This window comes from Arvicola amphibius, chromosome 4 (genome assembly GCF_903992535.2).
Source record: "Arvicola amphibius chromosome 4, mArvAmp1.2, whole genome shotgun sequence".
NCBI lineage: Eukaryota > Metazoa > Chordata > Mammalia > Rodentia > Cricetidae > Arvicola > Arvicola amphibius.
The window spans coordinates 76820582-76841829 of record NC_052050.1 but is presented as its reverse complement, the minus strand read 5'-3'; the positions used below and the strand labels follow the sequence as shown (position 1 = coordinate 76841829).

Here is a 21248-nt window from a genome sequence, read left to right as displayed (position 1 = left end):
ATCATTATTATTCTTCCCACTTCTCAGAAAGAGAAATACAGTCGATACAGTTCACTGACTTGTCTAGGATGGCGTATCTACATTAAAATTCTGACTGCATCTTATGGCAGCTGTTAGCCAGATGCTCCTACTGCCCAGTGGAATATTAGCAGCTAGAGGAAGAGAGCAGAAGGAATGGAAAGAAGCTAATTACAGGCTCCTGGGTTCTCTTCTTCTAGTATCTGCTTGTTGTCTAAATGGAATCTCTCTACCTGTGTTGGGGGCTGAGACCATCCAGTGGGGGGTTCTCTCTCTCTCTCTCTCTCTCTCTCTCTCTCTCTCTCTCTCTCTCTCTCTCTCTCTCTCTCTCTCTCTCTCTCTCTCTCTCTCTGTCTGCCTGAGGGTCAGTGGAATGAGGAAAGAGTCATTGTCTTCAGAGGAGAGAAATGAGGGTTAAGACACAGTTGCCTGTTCCCATTAGCACTAATATCCAGAGAAAATCCACACAAACGTGTGTGTGTGTGTGTGTGTGTATGTGTGTGTGTGTGTGTAAACACACAGAAAAGAAGCCGATAAATCCTCACCAATGCCACCCGACACAGATACTTAGCCAGTATCAGAAACAACCTGGACATAATACACACCTCAGTTACATATTAAGCTCAGCCTTCACCATGTGTCTGCACATGTGCATGCTAGGGTCTGATGCATGTTTGTGTGCATGACCTATGTATGTGTGTGTGCGCGCACACATACACACACACACTATTAGATGTGTATGCATAACGTGTAATCACTCTGGAGTACACGCATACTCGAAATGCTTGGAAATGCTCTCTCCTGACAGCCTCGGATCCACCACTTGTACATACAGATGGTTCTGCAGATACTGGCAAACATACCAGTAACCATGACTCAAGTACTATAAACTACTCTGGCAACTTCTACATGCATGCATGCATCGGCACACCCAAGTTGTCCCTGACGCTGGAAGTCTTTCTCAAATCCGAAGGGATAAAGAGCGCCAGCTGCTGGCCAGCGCACGTGACCGGGAAGGAAGGCGCTCCCTCCCATGACGGGATGGGAAAACTATGCCTGCGGCCCCTCATCTGCAGTCGCTGAAGGCAGGACCGAGCACCACCAGAGCTGGACGTGGCGCGGGGTAGAGAGGGTGAGTGTCGTGTCCTGCAGGGTAGAGAGTGGGGAGGACCTGGAGAGACCTTGGATGCTGTAGGCGCGAGATGAGGTAGCAGAGAACTCGCCCCGGGATGGGGAAGGGCCTCTACCCCTGTAACTTGGTCATTACAGCCGGAATTCAAAGCTTTCTAAAGAGCCTGCCATATGCCAGGATGCACCTGGTGGCTCACGGGTTAAGAAGGAAAAGAGCCTTGTGGTTTACTGAGCACCTATTTGGTGCCAAGTCCTCGGGCCTTGAACTTGTGCGCTTTCGTTTCCATGACAACGAGTTCTCTCAATCTTTCTCTCTCTTTCTCTCCCTCTCTCTCTCAATATCTCTCTCTCTCTCTCTCTCTCTCTCTCTCTCTCTCTCTCTCTCTCTCTCTCTCTCTCTCTCTCTCTCTCTCTCTCTCTTTCTTTGACTCAGTTACTTTAAGGACAGGATCAGGGTTTCACAGATGGCAAAGATCCTTAACCCTTTATGTCTGAGTCCAATACCCGGATTCACAGGGTTAACATTAATTGGGCCCATTATCTCATTTATTCTGGATATTTCTCTAAATACATTAAAATAGGGGGTAGACTGAACTCAGATAAAATAATGTAAATGATGGTCAAAAAAATAAATCAAGTTTCCCACAGTTCTCTCCTCTGTCCCTCTTTCCTCAAACTGCTTGTCTCTAAGTCTTGTCTTTGTTTTGTTGGAGACGGGGCCTCCTGCAGCCCAGTCTAGCCTCGAACTCACTATGTAGCTGAGGATGACCTTTGACTCCTCCTGATCCTCCTGCTTCTGCCTACTGAGTGCTGGGACTGCAGGTGTGCACCACCACATCAGATTGTGCAGTGCTGGGGATGGAACCCAGGGTTTTGTGTATGCTAAGCAAGCACTCTACCTGCAGAGCCACAGCCCCTGCACCCAAGCCTCATTTATGTGGCTTGGCAGTGGCTCCCAGCCCAGTCCTTCCTGTCCATCACACAAGAAAGCCTTTACCCATCTCGGTGTGGTGCCTCTCTGTTCTGCACCACAGAACGGCCTGGTTTGCAAGCTTTCAGATATATTTCCCGTAAGTGACCATCTGCCAGAGACTGTCCACAGCCAGAGACTGACCAGCAGCACTAATGGTGACAATGTCATTTAGCATTATTAAAACCCTCTCTTCTCTTGGCTTTATTTATGCTCTCCCTTCTGCATGGGATTTTTTGTTGTCTGCTGATTGCATGACTCAGCTTTCTACCACCAACTAACTCAGCCCCTCTACACATCTCTCTGGACATCACCTCTGCCTTTTCTTCTAATTGAACTAGTGCAGCACATTCAGATGTGTGATGTCCTTTTCGGGTCCTGTCAGGGACATCAGACGTGTTTCCGTAGTGTGCCATTGCACGGGTGAATTGGAATTCTTTACACAAGCTCAAAGTCATCTTTGAAGCTATTCTGTCTCTATGCAGTAGTAAGAATTTTACACCCAAGAAAATGTGTGTGTGCATGTGCATGTATGCATGATGCATGTGTGTGTGTGTGTGTGTGTGTGTGTGTGTGCTGGTGAGTACACGTGCATTTGAGTAACGTAGAGGTCAGGGGACAATCTCAGCTGTTGTCCCTTAGATGCTGCCCACCCCATACATCCCTAGTCGGAAGTGGATGGCTTGGAGTTCACCAAGTAAACTAGGCTGGCTAGCCAGGGAGTCCCAGAGATCTGCCTGTCTCTACTTCTCTAGGGATGAAATTACAAGTACATTTCACCATACTGGACATTTGTTGTGTCTTGTTTGTTTTTTTATGTGGTTTCTGGGGATCAAAATCAGGTCCTCATGCTAGTATTGTTCCCCAGCCCAAGAAAGCGCTTTTTGTCTCTACATCCTTCCCTGTCTAATCCTAACCCTGCTGACTGGGCATCTCTTCTATACTCTGGTACCGATGCTTCCTACTCCCCAGTGCTCCCTAAGGGGTACCAGACTGATGCTCAAAGTTCCCCAACTTTTTCCTGCCAGTCAGAGCCCTGAAAACTGCATTGACCTCCATGAGAGGAACTCTACACAAATTAAATTGCTCAGTTAATCCCCTGCTATTGTCAGTCCAGTTTTGAAAGCAATTCTGTGCCAAACCCTTTCTAAAGCCAATGGTCCTCCCCCAGATGTGTCCTCTTCTGTAAATGGCCAATTTCTCTGCATACGTCCCTGATCATCACTAACATCACTAACCTCTTAGGGTTCCTCCTGCTAGTGAAGGGGCGAAGATGGAGGACCATGACCTCTGGGTTTGGCATTGGCAGGGCTGGTTCCCCCAGATATTCTTGACACGGGAAAATAGTTTTCCATTTTTCTGGGCTCTGTTTTGTCTTCTGCAAAGTGGAGATGCCAAAATCAGACTCTTAGAGGCAGAGACCCGCAGAGGAATACTGGGCTGAGCTCCCAAAGTCCAGTTGAAGAGTGGAAGAAGTGAGAATATGAGCAAAGAGGTCAAGACCATGATGGGGACACCTATTGAAACAGTTAATCTGAGCTAATGGGAGCTCACCAATTCTAACCATTCAGGGAAGGAACCAGCATAGGACCAAACTAGACCCTCTGAATATGAGTGACAGACATATGGCTGGAGCAGACTGTGGGGCTACTGGCAATGACACCAGGATATATCCCTACTGCTTGTACTGGCCTTTGGAGGAACCCAGTCTCTTTGGATGGATACCTTGCTCAGCCTAGATATATTAGGGAGGGTCTTGGACCTTCCCCAAAGCAATTTGTCTTACCCTCTCTGAGGAGTGAATGGGAGGGGTGTGGAGGGAATGGGAGGATAGGAGGGAGTGGGAACTGGGATTGTTATGTAAAATGAAAAAAGATAGTTTGTTTTCTTTTTAAAGAAAATAAGATAAAATAAATCAGGCTCTTAGTACTGTGAAGAGAAGTACAGGGCCTGCAGGATGCCAGATTCCCCAGAAATTCAAGGGGTTTTCCCCTCTCTTCCTCTCTCTCTGCATGTTCACATGCCTGAGGGTGGACATACCTGTCACAAATGCCACATTGGGCTGCCATCTGTCATAAGCCACCTTTTTGGGGTGACTTCTGCCATGGTGCAGCAACGATGGGTTCATTCCTTCCAGAGTAGGGGCTTGAGGATCAGAAATGTTAGGTAGGAGGAACAGAGACGTGAAAGAAACAGAGGGATATAGGATGGTACCAGGAGGGCAACTCAGTGGATACTGAAGCTGGTCTTGCACACATGCCCATGTGACAGTGTGCATGCAGAAGGCACAGGACAACCTCAGGTGTCGAGCCTCACCTTCCACCTTGTTTGGCACTCAGTCTCGTGCTTGCTTCTAGCTGTCCTGTGAATTTCCCAGGTGTCCTAGGTCTCCACTTCCCATCTTACTATAGGAGCACTGGCATTAGAGACTCACACTTCTGTCTCTAGCTTTACCTGAGTTTTAGGGATTTGAACTTAGGCCTTCTTCACACAAGCATAGAAAAATGCTTTACCCACTGAACCATCTCCCCAAACTCCAGCTGATGACTCTCGCCCAGATAGAATTTCCTCAGTGACAAGGCTGTTTTCAGCCTCTATCATCCTGTTCTTCCACGTTGTATTCTTAAAGAAACTGAAATGTAAGCTTGCTGCTTACAACCTTCTTTAGAGTACGGCTTGTCTGGAGAGCAACTGTCTTGTGTATTTTACACAAATGTAGGTATGTGCACCATTTACATGGAAGCCAGAAGAGGGAGCTGGAGCCCCTGAAATGCTAGCCACAGAGGGCTGCCATGTGGATGTTGCCAACCTGAGTTCAACCAAAATCCTCATGGAAGAAGGAAAGAACACACCACTAACCTCCACATGCACACTGTGATGCACTGTGCAATGTGCAAACACACACAGATACACAAATATAGACACAATCAATCAATCAATGGGCATTAATAAATAATATTAAAATTGAGTCATGAGTGTGAAGAACCTCACAGGATTTCAAAAGTTAGTGTTAATTAAGTGTGGCAAGCTATGGGACTGGAGAGACGGCTCAGCCGTTAAGAGCACTGACTGCTCTCCCAAAGGATTCAGGTTAAGTTCCTAGCACTCCCACAGTGGATGTCTATATTCCAGTCTGTATTCCAGTTCTGATGTTTCCGTATCCCTATTCTAGCCTCCATGGGCACCAGACACACATGTGGTGCAAATACATACATGCAAGTAAAACACCCATACACATAAAATAAAAATAAAATACACTTTAAAAGGTTTTAGGTTATAAAACGTCTCACTAATGATTTTTTTGAAGCTTGTATGTTCAAATGGCATGGCACATTGACCTAAATAACACTGAAGTTAATTTCACCTGCTTCTCTTTGCCTTTTTAATGTGACCATGAGATAATTTTAAATGTTGTTTATGGCTTGTGTCCTTTCCCTATTGGACAATGCTCGTCCAATTATTCTTCTCACCATACACGTTTGCCATGCCAAAGCAGACCCTCTGGCAACATGAAGACAAAAGTACAAACACCCTTCATATCCCACTCAGCAACTGCGTCCTTCTCCTTTGCTGCCCTCCTTTGTCCTCCACTTGGTGCAATAGCCACAGGCAGGGTGGAGCTTGCTGGTCTCCATTTCAATGACCAGGAGGCTGGCTCCACCCCTTGACTCCTGTAGCAGGTTCTTTGGTGGAGGTTCACACCTGAAGCAGCCTGGGCCAAAGGGCTGATCTGCGCTGCCCACCATGGTGAATGTTACATATGTTGATTTTGAAGGTCCCGCAGTATACATAGATGAAAATGGGATCCTTCAATATTATTTCCAAGACTGACTTCCTGTGTGCCTTCAGAAATGCTTGCTGAGACAAGCACAGCCAGATCCTAGCTCCTGAGACCTCTCATTAGGTCATAATTTATCTTTAGACCTCTGTTTCTAGGCAGAGCCAAGAGTGGGGAGGGAGAAAAACGGGAGGAATTAAAACATTTCTCAGCAAGAAGACCCCCCTGCTTTTCAACTCTCTTTATTCACTTTGAAATCCTCTGTCTCTCTTTCTTCTGGGTAATTCCGTTTCCAACCCAAACTTGAGGTTCCAGAAAAGGGGATGTCCTGAGAGCTCTGTAAGAGCTGCAGCCAGCCCCTCTCTTCCAGGCCACCTCAGCATTCGGAGAAACTGGGAGAGGACTGCTTCCAATTTGCTTCCTGGAATTAGGGAAGGCAGGGTGTTTTCCATTAGAGAATTCTCACTGCCATCAAAGCAAATTTTTCAACAGTCTTCATCCATCTGCAAGCAAGCTCTCTTTAACCCCAGCCACCAGCCTGTGCCTTCTACAGCTGTACATAGGGAGAACTGCCCCATTGGATCCGATCTGGACGTCCTCTTCCACTGATGATAAGGCAAGGCAGGGCAGCACTCCAGGGTCTCCTGGTGGAGGTGGGGACTGTGAGCCTCAACTGAACTGCAGTTTTAGCGCTTGGGTCTCTACATTCTTAGTAGTAGTTAAGTGTGACTTTGTCAGCCACAAGTGTATCAAAACCCTGTTGGTATTTCATGAATTATGAGTGACCACTGTATCCAAGGTCTCTTAACTCATATTGAACATACAGTATATGTGACACTGTACTAGGCTCCAGTGTTAAAGACAGAGACAGGCAAGGCCCCCACTTCCCCAGATCTCCCACTAGGAGGAGACAGAAGTAAATCATCGCCACAATATGGTGGTGTGCCTTGAAAGGCAGAGCAGGGCAGCCCAAGTGCATTGTGGGTCAGATACCTTAGACTGTAGGCAGTGTTCCCAAGGAGATGAGACTAGACCTAAGGTTTCAAAGGTAAGGTGGGCAACTGAGAGGACTTCTGGGGAGCAGGGTAGGAGGGGGAACAGGTAGTCACCTGCAGTGTTTAGTGCATCTACCCCGGGATTGGATGTTTAGAGATGTAGTCTCATTCTTGACACAGACTCTGTGAATTAAAAATGGCATTGTATCCATGAAATGGTTAAGAAAACAAGTGACTTGATTTTACGGGGTTCTTTACCACTGAGAAAAGAATTGTCCATTTGAGATCTTCTGATCTTCGCGCAAAGCCTGATCAGCACTGGGCCTCACGGCCTCACTCAAGGCCCAGAAAAGCATTCCTGGCGTTTGCGCTTGCAACCACATTCCAGAAAAATACAGGGAAGGCCAATATCCCCACCTCTGCCCCTTCTCAAGTCACGACATCGACAGAAGGCCCTCAAGAATGAGCCAGAGGCTATGTCCTGTGAAGTGTGGAGGGAGACGGCTCTTGCCCTACAGTGGGCTCCAGGCTGGAGCCATGGGCTCCCAGGGCTTTCCTGGAACATGCATACTCATGAATCACTAGCTACTTTCCTGAGCGGCTAGAAGCTCAGGATGGGACAGATTAAAACCAGACTTCAGAACACATCCAAGTTTAACACCTCATAATTCCATTTCTGGGATTTAATTCATCATTACTTTCCGCTTTAGCAAGAAGACTTGATGAAGGCCTCCTTCCCAACCCATAGCCAGGAAGAACAATTTAGATGACACTATTTAAGGTAAGGGGGGGCAGTAACGGTTAATTTCTTTTTCTAACCAATTGAACCCTTCTTTGTGGAATGTTTGCTGTATGTGTGGCATTCTGCAAGCACAGCCCCAGAGACAGGAACAAAAAGGCAGATATTTGTCTGAGCAATCCAAAGGTGAATTTCTGGCTGAGTCAGGTAAGAAAAAGCAGATGGAAGAGAAAAGTTGCTTGAATGAGTGATTTCCATGCCCTCCGGCATTTAGACTCCTTTTCTCTTTCTATGGACTCTCTGAGTCTCAAACATGTATTAATCAGCTAGTTTTCTTTTTTAAGAGCTGTGTGTGTGTGTGTGTGTGTGTGTGTGTGTGTGTGTGTGTGTGTGTACACACCTACCTCATATATGAGGAAACCCTCGGATGCCAGGTGAGGATGACATTGGATGCCCTGCAGTTATAGATGGTGTGAGCTTGCCCCGTATAGATGCTGGGAATCGAACCCAGGTCCTTCGGAAAAGCAGAAGGCACTCTTAGCCATTGAGCCATTTCTCCAGCCCCCAGGCAGATAGTTCTTAAATATCTGAGGATGACTTTGAACTCCTGATCTGTCGGCTTCTACCTAAGTGCTGGGATCACAGGTGTGCACCACCACACCCCAGAGGACGAGAGGTTGTCCTCGAGTATCTGATTACCAGAGTGTCCTGAGAAAGCAGAAATATCACTTGGATGTTTTCAAAGTCATGTGGTGTGCATGCGTATAAAGCTGTAAAATAGAATACAACATATCACACCTGTGGCTTCGGTGTGTGCTTCAAGGTCTCTTCTATGATTTGGGATGCTTGGAAGAAAAAACATCTAAGCAATGCTGACAACGTGGAAAGCATTGGTATATCAGGGGTAGCCAATGCCAAGTTCAAATATAACTTCTGCCACTAACTACTTGCCTCTCTGGGTGCTGGAGAAAGCTGCAGAAGGGAGAGAGGTAATATGGGGTAAGCATGGTCACTAGAGATAGTTGACCATGGGTAGAGCCTACTCCCTGATGGCGTGGCAATGGGGAAGCCACTTTACCTCCTAGAGCTTCACTTTCCTCCTTTGATCACGAGGATGATTTTTGCCTTTGTAAAGCTTAGTGTACCTTTCCAATAATACGATGCAGGTAAAAAGCTTCGTGTAGACCCTGAAACATTGGGGATGCTTAATAATATCAGTTTATCTCTGCTCCAGTGTCATCTCTAACTGAAGGAGTAAGATTTGACACCCTCCCCAAGTTGGCTCTATGTTTATGTAAAAGGCTGCCGGAGAGTTGCTCCATCTAGATGGCTTGGGGGCGTGCTGCTTTCCATGCATGCTATCCCAGTTCCCGGTTTTCTCCCCAGGGCCATAGTGTGGATGGTAGTGTGAGTATGGGGCCCAGTGGGGAACAGAGCTATTTGGAGTCTTGTTTTTCTTGGAGGTGCCTGGGAAGCAAGGAAACTCTTCTCTCCCTTTAGCCCTGGAAGCAGAGCTAGTTCCCCGCCTTTCTTTCCAAAGCTATTCCTGGCTCTAGCTGCAGGAATGCCTGTGGGGCTGCAGGAACCTTCAGGCTCCAGCTCCAGAAAAAAATAAAAATAAAGCATCTCCCTGTGTGTTCCAGAGCAGCCCGCCCCTTGGGCTCTGGGGCCCGCTCCAGCCAGCTGTCATGGAGAAGCCATTGACCCCTCTCTGTCAGAGAAGATTAGACTGGAAAGAGCAAGTTTCTTCCTCTCAGGGTCCTTGTAGCTGTGCTTTGGGGCAGAATAGAGAACACTGTGGTAGATATGCCCCTGTGCCCACTCCAGCTAGCTGTCTCTTTGCCATGACTTCAGTTGTTCTGGGAGTTAGCGCATACTTGTAAAAGTCACTCTACCTCCCTCTCTTCTCCCCCTCTCCCTCCTCCCTCCCTTTCTCTCTTGCTAATCTGAAATGTTTACAGGTCACGAATTTCCAGATCAGTTTAAAACTGCTTGGAAAATTCATTTCCATTCTGCAAGACTCTGGGTGTGCATTTGCTCCTAAATAACAGGGCTGCGGAACATAGCTCAATGGCCGAGCATTTGTCCAGCACACATGAGGCCCAGGGTTCAAGGCCCAACTAGGAGTGGGAGTGGGGTGGGGTCCAAATTACACCAGCCTGTTTCCCACAACTCTCATCTCATTTAGCAGGAAGAGGAAAGAGAGAAAGGGGTCTGATTGGTGTCTGGTCCAGTTTTCCAGAAACACCTGCCGTTGGTGTCATATTAACACACGTGATTTATTATGCTGAGCAAGCCTCACACACGGAATACAACCAAGTATGGTCACCTATGCTTGTGTCCCTCTGTCCCTTTATAAATTAGCATCAGCGAGGAGAGCTCAAGCTAGCCTGAGAGACTTCGAGAGACCTTGTCTCAGAAGGAAAAAGAGGGAGCTGGCTGTGCAGCCTACATGTAGAGCTTCCCGGAGATGGGTGAAGCCCTGGGCTCACTCTCAAGTACTGAAAAAAAAATGTCCTAACCCGGAGTGGACCAGGAGCTGAGAAGCGGTCAGATTGTTCCAAGGGGAACAGTCAAAGACAGCCCCAAAGCCTGGGTAGCTGTCAGCATCAAGACCAAAGCAGGGTGGGAAGGAAGGGGGTGGAGGGAGACCGGTGAAGGGCCCAGGAAGAGCCCTGAGCTCCAAAGCTTTAGCGAAGTCCCCACTCTGCCTTCAGCATCCCCGCCACCCATGAACCCTGAATGAGCTCTGTTAGCATAGTCAAAGGCTGTGTGGGGGCCATGGAGCCAGCCAGCCTTCAACTCCACAACCAGAAGGAAGGCTGGAGATGGAAAGGCTCGACACCAGAGCAGGATGGGTCTCAAACAGGGACTCGGATGACCATCAGCCCCAGATACCCTCAAAGACTTACTACGAAAGCAAATTGTGCAGCCCCGCCCCACCCCAGCTACTCTCGCACAGTATGTAAATTTAGAGGGTGGGTGCATTTTCACGAGCCCGTCCTCCACAACCTGATTGGTAGACTTTCAGATTGAAGACCACTGATTTCTTCTAGCCTTTTGCTGATCAGGTAGGGAAACTAGGAGTCAGAGAGGGAAAGGGGCTAGCCTGAGGTCACAAAGCAAGTTACCCCTGAGAGCCATCCCTATAACAGGAAGTCATGCCCAGCGTGTGTGTTCTCTGTCCTAGCTACCTCAAAGAGGCCTTTGGTGACAATGCATCAGATCTAGCTTGTTGATAGGCCTTAAGCAAAGCCGCTGATTTCTACTCCAAGCCCCAGTGTGTGTATCTGCACCATGTCCGTGGGCAGAAGAGGAACTCCCAGGATGCCCCACACTAATACTTAGAGGGCTTATGCTATTGCCACAAACGTTAAGGGTGGTCCAGCCTGGAGTAGGAGGGGGCAATCTTTGGAGCTGTGTAGCCTGAATCAAGCCACAGTCTACTGCCTGCTAGTCACATGACCTAGCCAGTCCCATCACCTAGCTTCCCTGAGCCTCTTTTCCATAAGGCTGTTGCACTGTGAGATGGGGTGTGAGAATGTCAGCTCTGAGCCTTGAGTGTGGACCTGGGCACCAGAAGCACCCAGAGAAGAGTTGTTACCAGGGCCTTCCAGTACCGAGGTTGCCACCCTCATGTGGAATCACCCTCCCTCAGTTGCTGAACCCGCGTCTCCTCTCATTTGTAACTCCAAGTCCCCGTAGGAAACAGCCTAAATCACCAGCAACAATCAAAGTGTGCCCGTTTTTCTAACTCGATTTGCATATTTGACCCAAGCCATGGTCATCAGTCACTGGGGCTGTTGGGTGACGGGGTAGGTTCTTTCTGCATTTCAGCTACTTGGATAAATGACAGCCTAATGATGAATGGCTCGCTCTCAAGACCCCTGCAAAGTGTATCTGAGCACAGGATTCAGCTACCCAAATGTGCCCTTAAAATATGCTGACACTGCCAGGCAGTGGTGGCGCACGCCTCTAATCCCAGCACTCGGGAGGCAGAGGCAGGCAGATCTGTAGGGCCACACAGAGACACTCTGTCTCAGGAAACAAAACAAAACAAAATAAATCAGTGGCACTGTCTAGATTAGTGATTCTCAACCCTCCTAGTGCTGCAATCCTTTAATACAGTTCTTCATGCTGTGATGACCGCCAGCCTTAAAATTGTTTCCATTGTTCCTTCATAACTGTAATTTTGCTACTGTTATGAATTGTAATGTAAATATCTATGTTTTCTCTATGATCTTAGGTGACCCCCATGAAAGGGTCATCCAGTCCTCAAAGGGGTCACAACCCACAGGCTTGTCTAGATGGTCTTCTATGATGCAGGAAAGAGAGACAGGCAGAAATGTAACTGCATCTATGCCTCCGCCTCCTCCTGATGCCTTCGGATTGACCAGGAGAGTGTCAGAACCATGTCCACTCTCACCTGCCACAGCTCCTTTGTCTCCCGCAGGTGACCACCATGATCTCCTGGGTGCTCCTGGCCTGTGCCCTTCCGTGTGCTGCTGACCCGCTGATTGGTGCTTTTGCTCGAAGAGACTTCCAGAAAGGTGGCCCTCAACTCGTCTGCAGTCTGCCTGGTCCCCAAGGCCCCCCTGGCCCTCCAGGAGCACCAGGATCCTCAGGAATGGTGGGAAGAATGGGTTTTCCTGGTAAAGATGGCCAAGACGGCCAGGATGGAGACCGGGGGGATGCTGGAGAAGAAGGTAAGAGACCCGTATATACCTACCCACTTGTCCAACCAGAGTTGACAGCATCTGTCATGGGGGCGGGGATGATTCAGAGTTCCTCAAACTAGCATTCATTGATACTTCTTTATAACCAAATGGAAGAGAACAATGGAGACTCAATCCTGTGTTCCTGCCGCTGTAGAGCATTGGAATTGCAGGAGGAGGAGAGGGTGGCTAAGCCTGTGAGCTGTTATTCAAAGGGCTTGGTTTGTAGGCGACAGAAGCCCAATTAATAGGCCCAAATTAGATTACTTGACTCACGAAACTGCGAAGACCGAGAGATGAGCTTCCGGAATGGTTTGGCCTGGATTTTTAACTCTTGTTGTCTGGGCTCTGCTTCTCCCTGTATGTCGGCTGCATCTCCTTTAAAGCCGGATGCTCTGAAATGGCATCCGGTGCATTCAGGTCTCCATTTTGACGGCTTCATCCATACCTCCTTTTTCACCTTTTCAAAGGGAGATGTTGTACCACCACTTGCCATGTTTGAATCATATGCCACCCCTGGATGTTTTTGAGTGGGTAGTGGAAGTATTTGATACTCTATTGTAGTTGACAGCCCACCGGGACCCGCAGGAACCCACGGGGGTGAGGGGTGGCATGGACCAGAGCAGATACTGTCTTTAAGTTCCTTCCTCTTTGACATTCCCTCTAGCTCTGACCTTGCATCCCTGCTCTTGATCAGCATCCTCAAATGCACACCTGAAACACAGGGAGATTATAGCGGTTTTCTGTTCTTGATACTAGGAAGCCAACCCTGACCTTGTGCAAGTTAAGTACATGCTCCACCCTGCCAGCCCCAGGATAGCATTTTCTTACATGGTGTTTTAACACTGAGAAGGCATTTTGAGTAAGTCACTCATCAGACCATCCTGTAAAGCAAATGCCCTTATTATTCCAAGTTTCAAACGAGGAAACTAAGAGTCAGGTAGTAAGATGAAGATGAGCGTGTCATTGCTTCAAGCACTTTAACTCTGAGGACAACCTTGAATAGTGTCTTAACCTCCCCTAACCTCAGTGTCCCCATATCTACAACAACAATATCAACAGTACCTACCTCACCAGAGCGGGTGGCAAGAACTGTGGGAAGCTCTAGTCTTGAAGACAATCAATGTCCCGGTGTTACTTGCCCCTCACCTGATTTCTTGAACTTAGATTCCAAACCCAAGATGTTTCCTATCACATAAAACCAACTCCTCCAAATGTACCTCTTCCTAGGGAAAGACTTCTGACAATAGCGGAAATGCTTGGACCCAGGGAGGTCTGTAGGCGAATGTATGTGAGTCCACAAGAGCCCGGATAAAAGGATAACAAAGACTGTTAGAAAACACTCACAAATAACAGCAAGGTAGAGGATTGCTGCCACGCTTCCCTAAGTGCATCACTGGGAAAGAATGCTGAACCAGAGTGGCTGCCACACATCTTCCTGCTCCCTCTGCCCCTTCTCCTAGCTTTTGTTTATCTCAGTGTTTAAATTTTCATTATTTATTTATGTGCCTGTGTGTGTGTGCATAAACACATGTACATGTGTGTGCCTGTGTGTGTGTGTGTGTGCATGCACACGCTCATATGTATGTGTATGCCCAAGGGGGTCCAATGAGGACACTGAAGCACTTGAAGCTAGAGTTACAGGTATAGACGGATTTTTCTTTGGGCCGCCGGCTCACAAAAAATAACACAGAGACTTATTATTAGTTACGAAAGCTCAGCCTTGGCTTAGGCGTGTTCCTCACTGGTTCTTATAACTTAAATTAACCCGTATCTCTCAGTCTACATTCTTTTATGCGGCTTGGTTGCCTTTACTCTGTACTGCCTATCCTGCTTCCTCTCCAGCTGCTGGTGACTCTGCCTTCTCCTTCCCAGCATTCTCTCTGCCCCGAAAATCCTGCCGAGCTACTGACTGTTCAGTTTTTTTATTAAACCAATCCAAGTGACACATCTTTATAGTGTACAAAAAGATAATTTCACAACATACAGGTTGTTGAGAGCTGCCCAGTGTGGGTGCTGGGAACCGAACTCTGATCCTATGCAAGTGCTCTTGATGGATGAACTTTGCCCCCAGCCCTTAATTTCCATTTTTATCAAGGACTTGACTAGTCTTATTTGTGTTTTTTTTTTCTCTATCTGTCATTTATCACCTTTTGGTACTAAGCGTGTGCTCTACCACTGACCTAAACGTCCTATGCTCATTTAATTTATTAATTGTATAAGTAAATGTCTTTTATGTTAACTGTATGAGAAGTAAACACGCCTTTGTTTGTTAACTGTATAAGTAAACGCACCTTGTATGTTTAGATACCTAGAGAAAAGTCGGGATGGGTGCACACTGGTTGATGTACAGTGGTTGTGTCTAGAAAGGGAGAGAAAGATGGGACGTGTTTAAGGAGGACTCCTCCTCACCGTGACACTGTATCTGGGTCCCACTTACACAGTTTAAAGATGGATCCTGGCAGGAGAGATGTTTCCATGGTTAAGAACACTAATTGCTCTTCAGAGCATCCGAGCTTGGGTCCCTTGACCCATGTGGTGGCTGACATGCATCCATCACTCCAGTCCCAGGAGAGCCGATGCCTTTTTCTAGCCTTTGGCCCCAGACACACAAGAGGTACACAGATGTACATGCAAGAAAAACACTCATGAATGTAAAGGGAAAATTTTGAAAAATGGCTCCTGAAAATTAGATTTTCAATAAGAAAATGCTAGTAGGAGATTTATTTCCCAACTATTTAAAGTAATAAATGTTTAAATGTGTGACAGTAAACTCAGGGCTAAAATGTAGTGTGTATTAGGGTTTTCTAGGGGAACAAAACCAATAGAATGAGCATGCATTGCTGTCTTCTATCTATTGCTGTGAAGAGACTCCATGGCCGAATGTGCTGTATAGTTTTATGTCGGCTTGGACACTGAAGTCATCTGAGAGGGGGAAACCTCAACTGAGAAAATACCTCCATAAGATTGGGCTGCAGGCAAGCCTGGGAGGCATTTTCTTAATTAGTGATTGATGGGTAGGGCCCAGCCCATTGTGGGTGGTGCCATCCCTGGGCTGGTGGTCCTGGGTTCTATAAGAAAGCAAGGCAAGCAAGCCATAGGAAGCAAGCCAGTAAACAGCAAGCCTTCGTGGCCTTTGTATCAGCTCCTACCTCCAGGTTCCTGCCCTGTTTGAGTTCCTGTCTTGACTTCCTTCAGTGATGAACAGTGCTGTGGGAGTGTGAGCCAGATAAACCCTTTCCTCCCCAAGCTACTTTGTCATGGTGTTTCATTGCAGCAATAGAAACTTTACCTAAGACAGCAAGGTAGCTCTAGAAGAAGGAGGAGGAGGAGGAGGAGGAGGAGGAGGAGGAGAAGAAGAAGAAGAAGAAGAAGAAGAAGAAGAAGAAGAAGAAGAAGAAGAAGAAGAAGAAGAAGAAGAAGAAGAAGAAGAAGAAGAAGAAGAAGAATTAGGGGCTTGCTTTCAGTTTCAGAAGGTTAATACATTATCATTGTGGTGAGGAGCATGGTAGCAAGCAGTAGGCATGGTGCTGGAGAAGCAGCTGACAGCTCAACCTTTAAACCTTCTGGGCCACAAACGAAGAGAGAGACAGAGACAGAGACAGTGCCTAGTGTGGGCTTTTGAAACCTCAAAGCCATCCCTGGCCGCACTGCTTCTCCCTCAAGAGCCTTCTAATCTTTCCCTGACAGCTCATCACACTAAGCATGAAAATACATGAACCTATGGGCCCATTCTCATTCAAACTACCACTATCTCCTCTATGGCCCCCATAGACTTAGCTTTATCATAATGCAAAATTAATTCAATCTTAAGATTGTTTGAAAAAAAATCCAAAATCTCTTGTGAGACTTGAGGCCATCTCTTAACTGTATGCCACCGTAAAATCAAAATCAAAAAGCAGACTACATACTTCCGACATGCGGTGGCACGCGGAACATACATTACCATGCGAAAGGGAAGGAAAGGGGGTATGGTGAAGAGATGCTGGACCAAAGCAAGAACAAAAGCCACTAGGGCAAACTCCAAATTCTGCATCTCCATGTCTGATGTCAAAGTGCTCTTCAGACCTCCAACTTCTTCCAGCTTCGTTGACAAACGGAATTTTTTAGATAAGCTTACATAATAAGGGTTGGAGAGTCCAAAATGACCATATGCAAAAAGGGAAGACTGATAATTCAGTAGCTGCTCAGTCCACAAGGCTGCATACCTCAGCCGTCCTATTCTGGCAATGACAACTGGGAGGATTCCTGGAGGAACACAAGTCTTCAGTCCCCTGGAGGCTGGTAATGTCAGCAAAGGATGGAGGGCCCCAATCTGAAGAGGATGGATGCATTCATTCACCAGCAGAGGACAGCAGTTACAATGGAGTGCACTCACCAGCTGAGCGTGAAGGCAGGCAGGCAGAAGCAGCACCCTCTCCCTCAGATCTCTTTAAATCTGGGACGCAGCCAGAGGTGCTGTCCACTCTAAAGCAGCATCTTCCTCATCCAGTTTAATCCTTCCCTCACAGACCTACCAAGAGGCATGTCTCCTGGCTGATTCAGATCCAATCGAGTTGACAACCAAGATTAACCATCACCCAGAGAAATACCTACATGCTGCGCAGAGGAAGCAAAGTACCTTGTTGGGGGAAAAAATTGCTAAAAAGTTTCCCCCATCCTCCACTTCAGTGTGTTTAACCATGGTTGCCCTGTGTCTGGCGATGCTCAGATGTTCGTGAGTACCAACAACCTCTCGAGAACAAGACTTTTGATGGGCATTTGACACGTTTTTCACAGCCCTGCCATTCTGCCAATGCACAGCTGCGTTAAGGCAGAAGCCAAGCACCCTTCCATATATGCTTTGCTTAAAAAGTGTTGAAGAGCCAGGCCTGGTTGCTCATACTGGAATCCCAGCATTTGGGAGGTAGAAGAGTCAACGCTCTAAAACCTTGGCAGCATGGTCACGCCAGCCCGAGGCCACGTGATACCGTCTAAAAAATAGAATTTTGTGCTAAATAATAGTAAGGACAAATGCTTCCTATGGAATCATTGGTCCAAAAATGCTGTTTGTAGAAAATGTATATTTTATTAAATATTCGAATTAAAAACCAAGAAGTGTTCTCTGAGTAAACATTCAGGAATGTTCTGCAGGATTTACCAGCTGATGTTTAATGTTTAGACCGTGTTTGCCAGGCACTGTCCAGCGTGCTGAGAGAACAGAGGGACCGGTGACATTGCCGTTTCCCTGGAGCCTGGAAGTTTCTGGCACCCTTTGTTGTTTTGGCTAAGTGGACTCCACAGTGGTTTTTACATAGCATGTAAATCTCCCTCCTTCTTTTTGTTTTCCTGAGTCAGTCAGGTGTAGCCCAGGCTGGCCCCAAACTCATTCTGTAACCAAGAGGATCTTTTTTTTTTTTTTTTTTTTGGTTTTTCGAGACAGGGTTTCCCTGTAGTTTCTAGAGCCTGTCCTGGAACTAGCTCTTATAGACCAGGCTGGCCTCGAACTCAGAGATCCGCCTGCCTCTGCCTCCCGAGTGCTGGGATTAAAGGCGTGCGCCACCACCGCCTGGCCCCAAGAGGATCTTGAACTCCTGATACACACACACACACACACACACACACACACACACTCACACACACTGTGCTAAGAATGCAGGAGTGTGTAGTTTGCCACCGTGTGCAGTTTTATGCAGTGTTGGGGATTGAACCCAGGACTTCACGCTTGCTAAGCAAGCACTCTATCAGCTGAGCTGCATTCCCAACACAGTGAATTATTCTGCTGCCGTGATTCCTGGGCCTTCCAACAGGCGTAACAATCCTGGTTTCCCTGAAAAGACCAAGAAGAAGCAACTCTGGTCATGCCTTCAGCATTTGTCCCCTCCTGTGTCCCAAAGCCCTTCTCATTCTCCTCCATCATGGGCTCTGTCCCGGTTTTACAGGTCCCTTATAAAACCCAACTGTTCACTCTTCCAGGTCCACCTGGCCGGACAGGCAACCGTGGAAAACAAGGACCAAAGGGCAAAGCTGGGGCCATTGGGCGGGCTGGCCCTCGAGGACCCAAGGGGGTCAGCGGTACCCCAGGGAAGCATGGCACACCAGGCAAGAAAGGACCTAAAGGCAAGAAAGGAGAACCGGGTCTCCCAGGCCCCTGCAGCTGCGGCAGCAGTCGAGCCAAGTCGGCCTTTTCGGTGGCAGTGACCAAGAGCTATCCACGCGAGCGGCTGCCCATCAAGTTTGACAAGATTCTGATGAATGAGGGTGGCCACTACAATGCGTCCAGCGGCAAGTTCGTCTGCGGCGTGCCAGGCATCTACTACTTCACCTATGACATAACACTGGCCAACAAGCACCTGGCCATCGGCCTGGTGCACAACGGCCAGTACCGCATTCGGACTTTTGATGCCAACACAGGCAACCACGACGTGGCCTCGGGCTCTACCATCCTGGCTCTCAAGGAGGGGGACGAAGTCTGGCTGCAGATCTTCTACTCGGAGCAGAATGGACTCTTCTACGACCCCTACTGGACCGACAGCCTCTTCACGGGCTTCCTCATCTATGCTGACCAGGGAGACCCCAATGAAGTATAGACAAGCTGGAGCTGAGCCTCCAGGCAGGGACTGAGTTTCTGGGGATGGGTGCTGACTAAGGAAGACCTCGGACTGGGACTGGGGTCTGGCAGTTTTGGGAGCGTCATTCCCGGGCTGGCCTCCTCTGTTGCTGCTTTTAAAAAAATCATTAAATCCAAGCTTTTGCTTCATTATTTTTTTTTAAAGATTTATTTATTACATATACAGTGTTCTGCTTGCATGTATACTTGCAGGCCAGAAGAGGGCACCAGATCTCATTATAGATGGTTGTGAGCCACCATGTGTTTGCTGGGAATTGAACTCAGGACCTCTGGAAGAGCAGTCAGTGCTCTTAACCTCTGAGCCATCTCTCCAGCCTTTTTGCTTCATTATTTATCTGTTTGCTCACTAATTATCTTAGGGTACAGGCTCTGAACTAAACTCTGTAGGTTACATACACCACTGGTAAGACAGTTCCTACTCTCATGGGAAATACAATTCACAAACAGAAAATATGCAAGGCATAAGGGAGTGGCTGAAATATTTATTTTTATTTAGAGTTCATCTCTGAGATCTACTTGTAAAGAGGAATAGATTTTTTTTTTCAGCAGAAAACTCAGTGATTTTCACTCACATGAGTGCCCTGTACCATCACACAGCCCAGGAACAAACCCCTCTCACCCCCACCCCTGACTCCCACAGCTCCCGGGAGTTCTTCAAGCCAGAGCAGATGTTCCTCGACTTACAGTAGGATTATGTCTGAAACACAGTACATTTAAAATATTGTTCAGTCGAAGATACATTCAGCAGGACACATAAGGGTCTGGCCACACGGCACATGGCAGAGCAGTTGCTCACCCTCAGGGATCGCCCACTGCCAATGCCCTGCCTTGCAAAGGCCACTCCCTCCTGCACATACTTATCAAAAGGGAAAGATCAAAATTTCAGGTGGTTTCTACTGCATGTGTGCTATTTTTGCAGCATCATAAAGTCAAAAATCCATAGGTCAAATTATAATCATTATAAATCAGAAATCATATGGGCATGGGAAAACTAAGCACTGAAGCAGGGCCAAGGGCAATGGGAGAACTTGAAGGGACGGTCCCCCAAGCAAAATGATCTACCTGCAGGTACAGATGTCCTCGCCACCCAGGGAAGAGTGGGCACGCTTGAGGGATTGACTGAAGTCAGAAGAATTGGAAAGTTAGGAGGGAGAGATCACACAGACCCTCATGGGAATAGCTCAGTTCCTTCCACTTAAGAAAACGGATTTACCCAGAGTATGGTAGCTTGTGCCATAATTCCAGCATCCCACCAGCTGAGGCAGGAGGATTGCATTGAGGTCAAAGCCAGTTTAGGCTGAGAGTGAGACTGTCTCAAAAAAAATTATTACCAGAATGCAGAGGGAGTATGAATACCTCCCGCCCCTTCCCCCCCGCCCCCCTGCTGCTGAAACAGGGTATCTCTGTATCATGGCTGTCCTGCAACTCACTCCATAGACCAGGCTGGCCTCAAAACTCACAGAGATCTGCCTGCCTCGGCCTTCTGAGTGCTGGGATTAAAGACCTGCACCACCAACACATAATGGGGAAAAACTTGAACCTTTTCAGAGCCTGAGTACAGTCCTTCAAGAACCTGGGTGGGGGGTTTTGTTTTGTTTTGTTTTTTTGCCCCACTGCTCAGTCAGTGATGTAGACCAGGATATTCCTGCATTGCTGACAGCATTGAATAGCACTGAGGTATCTCTTCCCTAGTCCAACTGTTTTCAGTGTGCGGGGCTAAAGAAGCTTCCACGCAAGAGGCTGGTGTGAGCCCAAGATCAAATTGCTAGAGCGTTTCCTGATAGAGCCTTAACTCTCAAGCAGTTGGCTCTCACTGCCCCCTGGTGGATACTCATGGAATAGCAAGTAACGCCTGGACTGGTCCTGGGGAGAGTGGTCCCACTGTTAATAAAACAGGGTTTACTTAATCCTCCTCACTGAGTCACAAATTTTCTAGGAAAAGGCCTAGAAACCTGGCAGGACTCTGGGGCCCAAACATATCAACATGTCGTCAAGGTTCCTGTCCAGGGCTCCCATAGATGGTTCAGCCTCTGAGATGGAATGGCACCTCCATTTATTCAAAAACAGTTTTTTATTCCTTTCCTTTCTTTACAAAATTGTTTTATCAGGCACAATGGTGAGCACCTTTAATCCCAGAACTCAGGAGGCAGAGGCAGGTGGATCTCCATGAGTTTGAGGACAGCCTGATCTGATTTGTTATAATTTCAAGCCAGCTAGGGCCACACAATGAGACCGTAATCTTTCATCCTATCCCAGGTTTCTTCTTGAGGGTCTTGGGACTGTCTTTGGGTC

The 21248-nt window shown here is 47.5% G+C and overlaps 1 protein-coding gene across 2 annotated transcripts; it reads left to right on the top strand.

Annotated features, from left to right (window-relative positions):
- The first annotated feature begins 1019 nt into the window (after positions 1–1019).
- C1qtnf2 (C1q and TNF related 2) lies at positions 1020–19117 on the top strand. Of its 2 annotated transcripts, XM_038328066.2 has the most exons (4): positions 1022–1150; positions 7603–7673; positions 12085–12337; positions 18302–19117. In XM_038328066.2, exons 2-4 carry the CDS (start codon positions 7659–7661, stop codon positions 18913–18915), a joined length of 882 nt encoding a protein of 293 aa, XP_038183994.1. In that variant the 5' UTR covers positions 1022–1150; positions 7603–7658; the 3' UTR covers positions 18916–19117. The 2 variants fall into 2 exon arrangements, with proteins under 2 accessions (XP_038183993.1, XP_038183994.1); XM_038328065.1 differs by lacking the exon at positions 7603–7673 and having other exon boundaries at positions 1020–1150.
- The last annotated feature ends 2131 nt before the right edge of the window (positions 19118–21248 follow it).

Excerpts from the sequence above, each read along its gene's own strand:
- C1qtnf2 (XM_038328065.1), top strand. The coding sequence starts at position 1,052 with ATGACGGGATGGGAAAACTATGCCTGCGGCCCCTCATCTGCAGTCGCT. Across the intron at positions 1,151-12,084 it reads CGTGGCGCGGGGTAGAGAGG|GTGACCACCATGATCTCCTG; the intron begins GTGAGTGTCGTG and ends TGTCTCCCGCAG. Across the intron at positions 12,338-18,301 it reads GGGGGATGCTGGAGAAGAAG|GTCCACCTGGCCGGACAGGC; the intron begins GTAAGAGACCCG and ends TCACTCTTCCAG.